Source organism: Oculina patagonica, chromosome 3, assembly GCF_052425735.1.
Source record: "Oculina patagonica isolate OP01 chromosome 3, crgOcupat, whole genome shotgun sequence".
In the NCBI taxonomy this organism is placed as follows: domain Eukaryota; kingdom Metazoa; phylum Cnidaria; class Anthozoa; order Scleractinia; family Oculinidae; genus Oculina; species Oculina patagonica.
Genome location: NC_135760.1, coordinates 3,039,595 through 3,055,441, shown reverse-complemented (window position 1 = coordinate 3,055,441; position 15,847 = coordinate 3,039,595). Strand labels below are relative to the sequence as shown.

Genomic DNA, 15,847 nt, shown 5'->3' with positions numbered 1-15,847 from the left:
AAACGATTTCCCGCCGCTTTTAAAATGAACAAAAAGTATATTTTATGGGAGGGGAGAGTTAGGTGATAGTGAATCTACGAGTTTGACTTACATCTCCCTGGACAGTAGGTTAAACACTGCACTTGTTTGCTAAATCGTCAAAACGCAGCCAATTTGCCCACTTTTTTCCCTTCTGTTTTGGTAAATATGAACGAGGACGTTTTCTTGTAAAGCCATTACTTTGGAACAGTTTTCATTCTGCTAGATAAAAGCTTTTTTTGAACCTGAGAACCTAAATTTGGATGGAGATAAATCGCTAAACACGACAACTTGGCGGAATTAAATCCAATATGGCGGCTCCTGTGCCTTGTTGTGCACGTTCATCAGCAGATCAATGTCGTAGAGGCCGCCAGTGTTCCAAGTTAAATGGACACAAGGGACGATGTAATTCTGAAAGAAGTGTTTATGCTTTCTGGGAGACTTCACCTGTGTATAAGCTTAATGTACGGAAAAGATCACTGGTTGAGGAGGAAGAACGAGTTGGACAAGAACTTGCTGCTAAAGCTGCTCGTCTAGACACCCTCGAAACTGAGTTAAAGGATGCAAATGCAGATATGCTAAGGGAAATGCATGTGTCAGGTAAATAATTTATTATTTCAGAATTATGTGTACACACCATATGATTATTACATCATGAGTGAAGAAAGATTTCCACTTAAATTAGATAACTAATGAAGCTTAATAGGCTTAATTGAATACTTGGCAAGTGGTTTTCTTTGGGCTGTGACTAAAAGTGGGACGGGGACTTGGGGACGGGGACGCGGGACGCGTGTCTGGGACGTGGGACGCGTGGGCTGGGACGTGGGGACGTGGGGACGTGGGGACGTGGGACGCGGGGACGTGGGGACGTGGGGACTCGGGGACGCGCAAACGAATAGGCTACGTTTTGTGCGTTGAATGTGCACAATACAATTTCCGATCTTATTTTTTTTAATAGCTTCATTTGGAGACATTAAAAAAAGGCAATACTAGAGACAAAAAGATTTCTCGAAGGGGAAAATGCGAACGGAAGTCCAGGGTTGCTCGCTTATTTCTATTACCGTGAGAGATCTGGTTACAGAATATTTTCAACGCAGGAGGTCTTAAACCTCGTGGGCAGCATGGACGACTTTTCAGGTAAGTACATGCTTTTCGTTGCTCTAATTCTTTATTATCTGTTCTCAATCCTCGCTTTCTTCGACGCTCAAGCATGCTACAGGACAAGCGTTTTCTGAAAATGTCTATTTTCTTTCTTTCTCATTCCTAGATTCCGATCTTGAGGTGATAAGTGACGTGGGAGAAAATGCATTTGATGAAGAATTCGAAGAAAGGTACAAAAACAACGTTGTTGTACATAATTTTCTTCATACTATTGTTCTATATTGCTTGTTCGATTTAGTTACTTGAATTGGGAAAATGGAGAGGCGCAATGTGATACAGCTCCCGCGAAAGATAAACATTTTCTGTTGCATTCTGATCGAAATTGAATAAAAACAAACATCTGTTCTTGTAACAAACGCAGTTAAAAAAAATTGAAATTAAACAAGTGCAAGAGTAACAGAGTGAGCCCTCTGAATTAAGTTTAGCTATGTAAATGTATCTCGTAGAGTTGGCTCAATTTTTTACTGTAAATGAATCGGTCTGTCTCTTCATTTAATTCGGAATACCATGAATAGTGTTATCGTACGCCATAAAAATATAATTCTGTTTACAAACTGCATAACGAGTCTAAAGATAAACCATGTTAAATTCTAGATCATGTACCAGATGTCTAGTACTTAAATTATGGAATTTCTGCACTTTTAGTGTAAATATGCAAATTGTTGGTAAAGATAGTGAAAAGGCCATCTCATTGGCTGTCAAATGCCCTTAGAAGTGACATTTAATTGCTAAACCCACAACATGAACCTTACTAGTTGGAAGATGTCACAGGCTGTCCACTGAAACTAACAAAGCCTGAAAATAACTCAGTGTTGCAACACTTGTGGGGGGGGGGGGGGGTCCATCCCCTTGCTCCAGGAGTGGGGTGGGTATAAGTTTGCAGGTATTTCCAAGGGTTAAAACCATGGTTACTTACACTTCCCATTCTCTCTATCAGCTCAATGTGTGTGTTTCTAGAGTTGAAACTGTTGACAGATCTTGAAGAACTGGAAGTCAAAAAAGGGAATGGCTTCATAGACAATGCCTTTCTATCAATTTAAAAAGTCTTCATTTTTTTGTTTCCATAAGGATAAATGGTCCTTTGAAAGATGAGGAAGCGCTTCATAAAGCCTTGCAATTGAGTTTACGAGATTGTTCTCTTGAACAAAGGTATACTATTTTTCTACCATTTGGAAAATAATTTAGTGATTTATGACACATCATATTTAAGTTAAATTTAATTTTTTACATGGTTATAAATATCAATTTTATTATAGAAAAAGCTAAGAAGTTATACTATTGAAGAGTTTCCGAAAGGATAAAAAAATATGAATATCACTTTTTAAAATATGCTTGTATATTTTTTAGGTCGATTTCAAATCTGGTAGCTGATGATTTTAATGAGGTAACCAGTTTTTCTTGCATTTCAAGTGTTTTAAGTGTTTATTCTATTAAATGGAGGGGTTTCTACCAAACTGTTTCAGCTATTGTTTGTTTACACCTTTGGAAGTTAATGGTCATGCCATATTTTCTATAGGGTGATTTTAGTTTTCAGAATTTTCTCTTCACCATATGTAAAGTACACTGTAACCTGGTTAATGTTATGACTGCATGACAAATTGATGGAGACTGTGCAAAGATAAAAGGCACCAGTGCAATTCACCAGACATCACTACTGTGAAAATTAAAAACAAATACGAAAACTAAATAACTAGCCCTCAGTAACAACTACCCCATTCACTTTGAAGTGGGTCCCTCAGACTATGAAAAGTAATTTCCTTATCACTGATTTCATTACCCTACAAGATCAAATTCTAAAACATGATACCCTGCTTTTTAGGATGGCAGCATAAAAACTAAAAAAGGGGCCTGCAAGAGGAGCAGAAGGTATTGAAGACAAGTTCATGAATTTATTGTATTTAAAACCATTTTGTTGTCTGAAAGATTATTTCTTCCAACATGTTGTGTTGCATGAATAGTGAAGGTCAAAGAATTTATATTAGTCCACTAATGTGTAGTGCAGTAGAACCTTCCTAACTCGAACTCCTAGCTAATTTGAGCTCAAACCATTTCCCTTGAAAGTTTTCTAAGTCATTTACCATGAGCTAACTCGAATCCTCACTAACTTGGACTGTTTTCCAGTTTCCTTGGAGTTCAAATTTGCAGTGTTACACTGTATTTCCACACTCATTTCTTCTGCTGTGTTATTTTCTGCAGTGTTGTTAAACAAGATGAAGGTGATTTGTCAGCTAAATCAAGTACATCCGTATTTCATCAGGTGTGTTCTTCATAGCTCATTGAAATATCACGAGTGTTTTGTGGTATTGGTTAATCATTTTACATTTCTTTGACAATGACATCATGATGACACCGAAACGTCTTTTTTATTGATGAAAAAAAGGGAATTTGCTAAGACATTTGTTTATGGTTTGATATGTTATTTAACCTATTACAGGTTGAAAGCAGCTCTGTGCAGTCACCAGATGCTAAAAGGCTTAAGGGGTAAGCTTGCAAACAATGAATGTTAAGAGTAGCATGATACACTGAAATAATATAACTTCTCACCAACAAATGTGATAAAGTGGAAAGTGCAATGTCACATTCACTGTGTCCTGATTTATTACATTTTCCACTGCCTTCCTTATTGCAGGAAAAGAATAGTGGAGGAATTCAGCTTTGTCCGCAGAGCAATATGTTTTGAAAGCAACGAGGACACAGTAACAACACCCAGTGGAGAAGATCTCGTGGAGATAGTTGATAGTAACGATGAGAGTAACATCACCAGCAACGATGAAGGCGAAATCACCAGTACTGATGAAAGTGAAATTGAGGACGAGAAGGAGGATTCTCAGCAGGTTAGTTCAAGTGTATGTCAATTGAAAGCAGAACTGTCCTCTTTCAATGTAGTCTTTCCTTTCTGCAAGCAATATACTATTTAAGATGTGACACGTTGATGTTATCTTCCTAGGGATCCAACCAGTATTACGAAGACGACAAACGTATCCCATACTATGAGAAAGGAAGAAGCTTGGCATATTCAAGTGACGAAGCCGTCGACATTCTTATGAGAGTGAAGGAGCCTATCTGTTCCGAAGTGCCACTTCAGGTTATGGAAAACTCTTCCTTTTTGATTGACCTAGACGCCCTCGTCCATCCAGATGATTGTAAAGCTGACGATCTTGGCAAATGGACTCACATTGGTTCTCCAAAAACCTACATTTCTGTTGAACGCAACAAGAATGGCGATATCTTGGATCTCCACATAACAAGGCAAAAACGAAATGACGCCGACTTCATCATGGTCGTTCAACAATACCTTCATCATGATAAGGAGGCAGAATATCGTAAGCGGATATCATTCCTGTATGACAGCAAGAGGACGAGGCACCGCCTTGCCTTGCTTCAGTACTATTATGAAGGGGAGGAAGTTATTCTGAAACTTAAACAACATGGAAACTCTAAAAACAGCAGTGAACCCTATGTCAGAACAAGACCAAGCACTATGCAGGAAGTGAAGGAGACTGCATCATCACGGAAATGCCAACCCAGGGAAGTCTTTTTTGAATCTGTTCGTCAGAAAGGAGGGATGGAATTTTGTCGTTCCAAAAGTGAGCTGCCACGAAATGCTAAACAAGTGAGTAATGCATTAGCTTCATCTACGGCCTCTTTTAAGCCTTCCACCAACCAAAGCAGAGATATCTTGCTAGAGGCGATGGAGAAGTGCAAAAGCAAAGATGGTTTTGTTAGAGAAGTTGTTGGTGCACCAGAACCTATGGCCTTTCTTGCCACTGACCGGCAACTGAAAGACATTGAGTTGTACTGTGCGCAAGCAGATTCGTTTTCCATTCTTGGCGTAGATGCTACGTTTAACCTGGGCAATTTCAGTGTCACTCCAACGACCTACAGACCGCTCAAGATCTACAATCTGAGAACTGGCAAGCCTCCTGTTTTCCTTGGACCGCTGCTTGTTCATCAAAGCAAAACTGAACAGACATATCGGTATCTAGGCTCAGCGATGAAGCGATTTAATCCACACACTGTGCAACTCAAGGCATTTGGGACAGATGGTGAACGTGCCTTGTCAAATGCATTTAAAGAAGAGTTTCCCGAGGCTGACCATCATAGGTGCTTCATCCATCTTCGCAAGAATATCGAAATGAAGATGTCTAGTCTGCGTATCCTTGGAAAGGATCAAAATGAATTCCTGTGTGACATTTTTGGACAAAATGTTGCAGCCACCTCATACCACGGGATTGTAGATTCTGAGGACTCAGATGATTTTTACGCAAAATTGTGTTCTCTGGAAAAAGTTTGGAATGACCGAGAAAGGGTAATCACCAACCAAGAACCATCATTCTATGACTGGTTTGTGGGAAATGTCTCTGACACGATCCTAACTTCTATGCTGAAACCCATGCGCCAGAAGGCTGGACTAATAGACTCGTTGTATTCCATTAATGACAACGAAGCAGAAAACCACCTTTTAAAGCTGAAGACTGAGCACAAGCGTGTCAGCTTGGTAGCCTTCATTTCCAAAAGCCACGAGCTCGTGAAGGAACAAGATGCGCTGTTAGAAGGAGCAATCCTTGATCAGGGTGAATGCAGACTGGCAAGTCAATACAGCCACCTCAAGATATCCCCAGATAGGTGGAGAAGAATGAATCCCACTGAGAGGAGGGCTTACACGAACAAGGCCAAGGAGAGTGGACCGATCTCGCTAACAACGTCAACGCTTTCAATATCGCATAAACAGTCTGGCATAACTGGCATCCCAGATAGCATTTTGGCAAATCAATTTGCCAAAGCACGGCGGCTTCTGCAAACGAAACAAGTCACAGATGGCTTCCAACAGGACAACACTGTCCTTGTAGCGTCGGAGACCTCGCCAAAACCGCATGTCATAACGGAATACAAGAACGGGAAATTCAGTTGTGATGAAATGTGTCCTGCCTTCAACCACTCCAGCATCTGTTCTCATACATTGGCAGCCGCAGAACACAAGGGTAAACTTCGCAATCTTTTACAGTGGCACAAGAAAAATGCTGTGGAGACAAGTGTGACAAAAATGTCTACTTATGGCCTTGACGTTGCCAATGCTGGGAGAAAGCCTCACCAGAAAAAGAGAGGAAAAAAGTCGAAAAGGCCAGAAAGTTTTGTCACTGAACATGTTGACAGGCTGCAAAGAAGCGTGGAAGCTCAACCAGCGGTGAAACTGACGATTGTTCGAAGAGATGGACAGCATGAAGTTCGTGGTGGAAGCAGTAATCCCTACTCTCTTGTCTTTCTTTCTGATCATCCCCGCGTAACAACTTGTACCGGATGTGGCACAAGGTTCCCACGCATGGCAGATGGTGGCCTCTTCCCTCCTCCTGATGACATTGCCATTACCCACAGAGAGTGCCGTCCCTGGAAAGACAAAACAGGAATTCTGAGAGTGGGGAAAGAACAGGGTGTTTATTTCCATGTCAATGTAGCGTGTGTCAGAAAAGGAAATAGCATTGCCAGTGCTGGTTTTAACGGGTCCCAATTACACATCCATCCCATTGTCAGGGAACGCCTAAATAATGAGCACAAAGATTTTCTGTACCAGCAGCTGAACATTTCGCCAGAAAATTAATATCCAGTGTAATCTATGTCTTAAGGGTGAAATAAGGGCTAGTTTATTTGTGCTCAGGGTGGAGTGGGGTGAAGTGAGCTGGGGAGGGGTGCCGATGCCGATGGCTATTAGTATTGAATGCCTCAAAGTAGCATGGACAGAAAAATTTAGGTAAACTTATATTTAAAACACGGAGTGATTCGCGGAATCATTGAAAAAGGACACTGTGCTTCGCTGAATAACTTGTTTTCAACAGAAAATAACATGCACAGAATGGTTGTAGTTAGGTCTCCGTTAAACAAAGACAGAAGCACAAAAGTAAGGACTGCATGTTACATGTATATATGTATGCATTGCTCCTATGTATCCTTACGATATCTTTTCGTCTGTCCATGTCAACCACCGGCATTAACACCCCCCTTTCCATAACCAGAAAGGTTTTTTCTCAGTGTCAAGGTATGTCATTCTTTGTCATAACTATACACTGTATGTACATTTCATATTGATCTTGCTACAGTCATCATCCACGTTAAGTAACATGAGATTCAGTGATAGGTCATGTATTTTGTTACCTTTTTCATCATTATCTAGTGAACTATACATTGCAATAGGCTGAACGTATATGATTACCATGAAGGTGCTACATGCGCCATCCGTTGCGTCCTAATGTTACAGTAATCCCTATGGTAACAGCTTAAGATCAGACTTCCAGGTAACAATGTTGCTGGTATTGTTGTCACGGTTGCCATTCTAAATATGAGATAATATCACAGTGGAATGTTAGTGCTATGGATCCTGACGCACGACATTTCACGGGGCTGTAACACGTTGTAGTTTATTGCACGTTACTTTTTAAGATGCATTTACACGACATTTTACTCGATATTTAAACGGCCAAAAAAATTGGATTGTTATAGCTTGTTTCTTTCTGAGAGGCATTCCTCAATATAAGAAGGTTACGTTACTCTTGTAAAGTAACGTTATGTATGCGGACCCTTGTTTTGGCGGCCCGAGACTACCTAGTCATTTGGTCTTGGCCTGGGGCACCGAACATTTGAGCTACCCGGCCCGATGTAGTTTAAATTGAAGTGTCGTTATTAAAACGAATGTCGTATAAATGCGGATTTCGTTACGTTAATCACTCTATGTGACTTGTTCCTCTTAATATTATTCTACGCGTTGCCAAGAATCAGTGAACAATATTTGTTATGAAAGTTTAAAAATATTGTGCAGGTGTATGGATAGAAAACGAAATTTGCAGTAAATAAGAGGTCGTTAGCTGCAAATTGGTTTGCTTATTAGAGGGCGTACTCAGAATCTAAGGCTTTTCATCCGTGAAATAAGTATAATGAAAAGCAGACATGGTTTAGAATTCAGGTAGTGTGCTAAACAAATCGCAGTTCAATTTCTTTTATAAACAAACTGGACTTTTAATAAAATTCATTTGGGTTCCCAGTAACATGTGTTTTTTTTTTTATCGGAGTGTCACTGATTGAGCAAATAATTATATTAACTACTTTGATCGCTATCAAAACAATACAACGGATCTCGTTAAGCGTTGCCCGTGAAATTACTGGCTAAAAGCGTCCAAACTACAAGGCACCTACATGTATAGACGACAGTTGTTTTAAAGTATGCTCGAGCGTCGAAGAAAGCGAGGATTGAGAACAGATAATAAAGAATTAGAGCAACGAAAAGCATGTACTTACCAGGAAAGTCGTCCATGCTGCCCACGAGGTTTAAGACCTCCTGCGTTGAAAATATTCTGTAACCAGATCTCTCACGGTAATAGAAATAAGCGAGCAACCCTGGACTTCCGTTCTCATTTTCCCCTTCGAGAAATGTTTTTATCTCTAGTATCTATTTGCATTGTGTTATATATAATATTTCAATGTTCCATGCCTTTTTTACGTTTCCCAATGAAGCTATTAAAAAAATTATACCGGAAATTGTATTTTACACATTCAACGCAGAAAACGTAGACTCTAAAGAGTCGACTTGACTTCCGTCGCTCCAAAGAGTCAATCGCGACTTCGTCGCTCCAAAGAGTTGACTTGTGGCAAGTCTACAGAAAACGTAGCCTATTCGTTTGCGCGTCCCTACGTCCCCGAGTCCCCACGTCCCCGCGTCCCCACGTCCCCACGTCCCCACGTCCCCACGTCCCCACGTCCCCACGTCCCAGCCCACGCGTCCCACGTCCCAGACACGCGTCCCGCGTCCCCGTCCCCAAGTCCCCGTCCCACTTTTAGTCACAGCCTTTTCTTTGACTAGCTTGTCCAGGTGTATTTCTCTCTCATCCTTGAATTGAAAAGAAAATGTACTTTTTCTCACTCTGCATCCATTATCTGAACTCTTAATCACTCAGGAAATTATTTTTGCCACTTCAATGTGAGTTTTGTTTTGTAATTTATACAGTAGAGTTCCATATAATTTATTATCTTCCTGATATCTCAAATTGTCAGTGTATTACATGTACTGTAATTTTCTCACTGGATATTTCAATATACTTTATTATAAATCTGTACACAGCTATCAGGGTGGAAGAATTGCAGAAAGAAAAGGAAGCCAGTGTAAAAGAAGCTAGTGTAGTTAGAGAGGAATTACTAAATATACAGAAACAGTATGATCAGGTAAAATCATATTAAATTGAGAAATGATCTCAGGGCTCAAAATAATGGCCAGTCAGTTTCGGTTTGCCAGTCATTTTGACCGGTCACGTACATGGCTATTAAAATGATAACTGAGGACCAGGAAACATGTTACAAGGGCATTAAGAAGCGATCTATTCAAGATTAGCTAAAGCAGTGAAAAAATAGCGGTTCTTATTATGCCACGCAAACAAAGACGATCTAACAAACAGCAAAAACGAATGGTAGTTAAAAATTGCTATTTTAACTGGTCACGAATGACACGTGACCAGGCTAAAATCTGTTTGGCCAATCAAAATGACCGGCAACTTATTTTGAGCCCTGGATCTAACTGTGATGTGATGTATGCGTTTTCAATTGCATCCGGGGAGTCAGAAAAAATTCCTTTTAGTTAACGTTTTGCAGGTCATGCATGAATGATTTATTTCAGATACATTTTTTTACAGGTGAAATCAATGCTGTCAGTTCTGGGCTTGGATCCCAAACAATTTTCCAAATCCAGAAGAGCAAGCAATTCTACTTCAAAGGATATGATAGATGATTTTAACTCTTCCACCAGATACAGAAGGAGAAAAGAGACCGAGAAGGCCTTACAGTTCATTCATGGAGGGGCCACAGGTTCTTATTACGGTGCTTGGGATTATCTGTCAGCTAATGCACCTAAAGAACTGATTGATGAAGTTTTGAGTGGTTACAAGAGAGGCAAGTACCTCCAGGAGACCTTTGGCAAGGCTATGAAAGAGTTTCAGTCATCACCAGAAGCAATTAAACATGCAGTTGCTATAAAATACCAGAATTTCCTCTCGCGAAGAAAATTTGACCTTGTGTGCAAAACACAGTCCTCTTACTTTAATGGAGAAAATGAAATTTGGGTTCCAAGGAATGTACAATGTCTAGGAATTGAAATCAGACTTCCCCAGGCAGTAAGTGACAAGGTTGTTGACAAATTTGTTAAGGACTTAAACATTGGTCATTGCAACCAAATACCCAATGCGCCTGGTGTTACACGAACAGTTACAGGGCTTGTCTGTATGATAATGGATCTACATTTGCGAGTTCCATGTCTTTATAAGAAACTTATCTGGTTTAATGAATTGGAAAATCACTTCATTTTCCAATTCTCAGATGATGGTGCACCGGAAACTAGTCAACTAACAATGTCTATAGGCAGCATCACCTTGTGGAATTTAGGAGACCGTGTAAGAAGTCGAGACTATCAATATCTCCTGCATTGTGTGAGCCTTGGTGAGAAGCATCAAGTGCTGGAAGACCTGTGGGAACAACATACTGCTGAGATGGCACTGTTAGAGGGCAACATCATATCCATATGTAATAAGCAATGCACCGTAGAATTTCAACCGAGTGCAGACATGAGTTGGCAAAGCTGGGCCAGCAATGAAGTCAATCAAGCAGCCACGCACCCATCCCCATATGCTAATGTTAGCAAAACAAACATGACAACAATGGGAGGTTCTATTGGATTTGCTGATGGTGACACTTGGCAACCATACACGAATGCAGTGAGAAAGAACCATGTAAAAATGGTACAGCAATACACTTCATCTCTTTCAGCAACATTGAGCAAAAAGGCAAAGCATGAGAAGATACTGCAGTACCTGGCAGAAAATGGTCTTCGCCAACTTGGCCCACCACGTATTGGTATATTTGCTGAAAGGCAGAGGCCAGAGCCTGTACACTGCGAAATCAACGCCTGGAAACAATTGCTCCATATCATCTACATTGAATATGTACAGAGGGGAAAGTTTGATGTTTTTATTGACATTCTAGGTGCTCCAGTAGGAAAATGTACCACCAGTGATACCCGCCCTGCTGCAAAGGAACAGACTCCTGCTCATGATCAGGATACTGGAGGAGAGAGTGTTCTTCCCAGTGCGGATGAAGGGAAAAAACTACCTGAAGCGAATCTACAGGTGTACGATGGAACACGAAGAGCGTGTCCCGAAAACCAGGCTGGCCTGCATTGCTGCCAACTTGAAGGGTCAGGAACCAAACTAGCTGACGCGTCTACTGCACAGTCAAAGGTAATGTTCAGCTTATTAGTGATGGGGTGCATTAAAAAAAAAAAAACACCTCAAGTAATTTCTGTAGAACGGATTGATTCTCATTCAAATAACTTGTCAAGCAAAGGAGAGGTTTTTTTTTATTAAGTTCATGAGTCACTTGTAGCCTTTTCCTAAACACCTTGTCAAGTGATTCATGCATAAATTAAAGCACTTACCAACATGCACAGTATATCCAAAATTTTTATTACTGATTATAAAATGTTCGAGGAATTGTGCGCGCTATGATTGGTCAGTTCGACTTCAATATAGCTCCATAAAGCACGCGGCTTATGTCACACGCGTGCTTTATCGAGTTATAATGCACACGGCTTATGTCACGAACTTGAGTGGCGTAATTTCTTAACATTTTATATATAAATAAAAAACTTTCTCCACATGCATTGTTGAGTTATATATTAGCACTTGGGAATTTTTAAGAACACTGTAGAAGTGCGAGAAGCTCTCGGCTGCGCCTTGTGCTTCTCTATGCACTTCTCTCGTGCTCTCAAAAATTCCGGCGTGCTTATGTAACTCAACAATGCACTCGGGTGCGTTTTTTATTACTGATTAAATGGCCACTTTTTAACACAATTATAATTTGCTAAAATGTTTACTCCTCTCTGGGCAGGATACAGAAGGAGAGAGTGTTCTTCCCAGTCCGGATGAAGGGAAAAAAACTACCTGAAGCGAATCTACAGGTGTGCGATGGAACACGGAAAGCGTGTCCCGAAAACCAGGCTGGCCTGCATTGCTGCCAACTTGAAGGGTCAGGAACCAAACTAGCTGACGCGTCTACTGCACAGTCAAAGGTAATGTTCAGCTTATTAGTGATGGGGTGCATTAAAAAAAAAACACCTCAAATAATTTCTGTAGAACTGATTGATTCTCATTCAAATAACTTGTCAAGCAAAGGAGAGAGTTTTTTTTATTAAGTTCATGAGTCACTTGTAGCCTTTTCCTAAACACCCTGTCAAGTGATTCATGCATTAATTTTTTTTTTCACAATTATAATTTGCTAAAATGTTTACTCCTCTCTGGGCAGGATACAGAAGGAGAGAGTGTTCTTCCCAGTCCGGATGAAGGGAAAAAACTACCTGAAGCGAATCTACAGGTGTGCGATGGAACACGGAAAGCGTGTCCCGAAAACCAGGCTGGCCTGCATTGCTGCCAACTTGAAGGGTCAGGAACCAAACTAGCTGACGCGTCTACTGCACAGTCAAAGGTAATGTTCAGCTTATTAGTGATGGGGTGCATTAAAAAAAAAAAACACCTCAAATAATTTCTGTAGAACTGATTGATTCTCATTCAAATAACTTGTCAAGCAAAGGAGAGAGTTGTAGTTCATGAGTCACTTGTAGCCTTTTCCTAAACACCCTGTCAAGTGATTCATGCATTAATTTTTTTTTTTCACAATTATAATTTGCTAAAATGTTTACTCCTCTCTGGGCAGGATACAGAAGGAGAGAGTGTTCTTCCCAGTCCGGATGAAGGGAAAAAACTACCTGAAGCGAATCTACAGGTGTGCGATGGAACACGGAAAGCGTGTCCCGAAAACCAGGCTGGCCTGCATTGCTGCCAACTTGAAGGGTCAGGAACCAAACTAGCTGACGCGTCTACTGCACAGTCAAAGGTAATGTTCAGCTTATTAGTGATGGGGTGCATTAAAAAAAAACACACCTCAAATAATTTCTGTAGAACTGATTGATTCTCATTCAAATAACTTGTCAAGCAAAGGAGAGAGTTTTTTTTATTAAGTTCATGAGTCACTTGTAGCCTTTTCCTAAACGCCCTGTCAAGTGATTCATGCATTAATTTTTTTTTTTCACAATTATAATTTGCTAAAATACTTAGTGTTTTTGTTTTTGTCCTTAGTCTTGATTCTGATACAGAAATTCCGAAGGTTAAAGTTCTTAAATTATATTATCTCTTGTCAGGTTGGTGCTGGAGAAAGAATTGCTGCATTAGAGATTGCAGAAGAGGCTAACGTGAAGCTTGTCACTCACATGGCAAACTGCAACAGTCGCAAAACACCAGAAGCTGGAAAATCTGCTGCTGGCTGTGGTCTGGCTTATCTTGTCCCTTTTATAAAGGAACATTATGCCGATGAAAACAAAAGGTATAATCAGCTTCCTACGCGACTAATTGGAGATCAAGCTATTTCCTTAGCTCGGTATGGCTTTCGCTTAATTGATGGCTTAGAATGTGATGATGAGTCACCTGCTCAGCACACAAGAACTTTGGCCTTGGGCAGGATTGTGCTTTACCTACGTCAGGCTTGCACATTATTTAACAAAGTGTCAACAAACAAAGCTGAATTGCTAGAGCTCAAGGAATATTGTCAGCTCTACTTCAATTTGTTTTGTCTGTTTTTTCCTAACTATGTCAATGTGACCACATGGACTGTTGCATTTGCAATTCCCTATCATGCATTGATGCTTTTCGAACAGTATGGAACAGGGTATGGAATTATATCCCTACAAGCTAAGGAAGCAAAGCATTCAGGGGTGAAGTCAGATCTAGCATTAACTAACAGGTCTAACAAAGCAGATGAAACAGGGAAATGGTGGCAAGTTATGCGCGCAAACTACATACGTAGTTTCTACCTTCCAGAACACCATCCCATGCCCAGCCCTTACAGCTCACATTTTAAATCCCGCGTTCCACCTCATTGTAATCTTGAGTGTTATTGCAGCTGTGGCAGAAAGAAGGAAGACAATGTTGACTGTTGTGCAAACTGCCTTGAGAGTATGGAAGTTGTTCTTTGTGCACAAAACAAAGAATTCACCTCAAATGTCCTTGGTATTCTTAAGCCAGCTAAGTGCAGTACGTGTGGCAGTCGCTTTCCAGATAAAGCGACTCTGGAATCACACATTACCCTTCATACATTCCCACAGATAAGAGCTGTAAACAAGGCGCCAAAAGACATGAAAGTAAATGAACTCAGGAATGAACTGCGTTTGAGGAACCTTTGCACTACAGGTAACAAGGACATCCTCGTGAGAAGACTGGAGGGTGCAGTAGCAGATGAACACTAGTTACCTTTCAAAATGAGCTTTTGCTATAAATGTCAATATTAATTTTCAGTGATACTCTATGCCCACTGGAGAAGGCAATTACTGAAAAAAAAAATCTTGTTTGTCATAAAGCAGCTGTAAGATGCACAGGATTGCTTTGAAGCAGTCAAAGTAAAACTGCAGTCACTTTCCAAAATTAAGGTCTCAATATTTCTTACATAATATTATATGAATAATAACTGGCTGCAACTTTTCTTGTGCCTTTGTTTTAAAACATCCCCTGGATGTTTACTGTAGTCACCGCATTTTTTCTTATCTTTGCAAAGTAAACAATATTAAAGTTAAAATGTTTCTTTAGCTACTATTGTCCTCTTCAAATTTCATGAGAAGAGATTTTTTCTGGGTTACCTTTATCAGACTTAACATGAAATAAGTGTAAAGAAAGGCAATGGTAAGCTGCAATTTGGGCCTTTCAAAAAATTAATATCCTCAAATCTATTAATTTTGTTTGCTATAGCACTATGATCTAGTTTTCTCACTAAGTTCCTGATTCATCAATGCTCCTTAACAATATTATCTACAACAGTAAAAACTCGCGAGTAAGAAACTAACATTTAACCTGTTAGGCCAAAACTTGCAAATTGGACCCTCTTTTTATAAGAACCTATTTAGCCTAAAACTTGAAAACAGGTTCTTAATATCCAAAATGGATTAAAAATGTTGACTTTTGGGAAAAAAAGGTTTACACAAGGCCTTACTGTACATGTATGTAATGTTCTGTTCTGAATGATTAGTGCTTCAATTTGACATAAAACCTTATGTGGTATGCACATTTTATACAAGGAATAGGCTGAATACCACTTTAACAAATGTAAATTCTTCATCAGAAAATAAGAACCTAAATTTGTGTTACCACCGTTTGCATTGATACGCGATTTTTCAAATCGAATCGCCCGCGGAAACGTTTCCAAAATTTCCGTCAATCAAAGTTTGAAATGACGTTTCGCACGAGTGATCTTGAAATTAAACCGACGATCAATAAAATTTATGCCGACAGAAGACTACAGAAACTTGGTCAAATTCAACTTTATTACACAGCAAAGACATTTTTTCGAGACTTTACCTTCAGTTTCAAGGCTTTTGCGTTTGGAAACCGAAAGAAACTTAACGGTTTACAGATCTTTACGAAAAAATTAATTTTATACAAAGCCGACAGTTTAGAGACAGTGGCAGACGGAATGTCGCGATACGTTCACGGCTCCCTGAACATGAAAGTTCTGTACCTTTTATTTTTATGGTGTTTATTCCGACGGTTTAGCGAGAAAAAGCCCTCTTTGACAACTTAGCTACAAAATGGTTTAATCTGCA

The 15,847-nt window shown here is 40.0% G+C and overlaps 4 protein-coding genes across 4 annotated transcripts in view; 3 read left to right on the top strand and 1 right to left on the bottom strand.

The window, feature by feature from the left end:
• The window catches only part of LOC144646172 (uncharacterized), a 15,228-nt gene extending 174 nt beyond the window's left edge, over positions 1-15,054 (top strand). The window contains exons 1-4 of the mRNA XM_078505714.1: positions 1-618; positions 9,284-9,384; positions 9,849-11,282; positions 13,400-15,054. The exon at positions 1-618 is cut by the window's left edge and continues 174 nt beyond it. Of these exons, the coding sequence (XP_078361840.1) occupies positions 330-618; positions 9,284-9,384; positions 9,849-11,282; positions 13,400-14,500 (2,925 nt within the window). The 5' untranslated portion in view covers positions 1-329 and the 3' untranslated portion in view covers positions 14,501-15,054. The remainder of the gene's footprint in view (positions 619-9,283; positions 9,385-9,848; positions 11,283-13,399) is intronic.
• Positions 1-15,847, bottom strand: part of LOC144645795 (uncharacterized) — a 42,795-nt gene that overhangs the window by 20,781 nt on the left and 6,167 nt on the right. The window lies entirely within an intron of this gene.
• Positions 794-5,492, top strand: LOC144645796 (uncharacterized). The gene is made up of 10 exons (XM_078505338.1): positions 794-1,155; positions 1,286-1,349; positions 2,248-2,328; positions 2,527-2,563; positions 2,999-3,045; positions 3,376-3,436; positions 3,614-3,660; positions 3,809-4,013; positions 4,127-5,413; positions 5,469-5,492. Exons 1-10 carry the CDS (start codon positions 1,140-1,142, stop codon positions 5,490-5,492), a joined length of 1,869 nt encoding a protein of 622 aa, XP_078361464.1. The 5' UTR covers positions 794-1,139.
• On the top strand, positions 5,533-8,376 carry LOC144646214 (uncharacterized). Its single transcript, XM_078505752.1, has one exon. It carries the CDS (start codon positions 5,561-5,563, stop codon positions 6,773-6,775), a length of 1,215 nt encoding a protein of 404 aa, XP_078361878.1. The 5' UTR covers positions 5,533-5,560; the 3' UTR covers positions 6,776-8,376.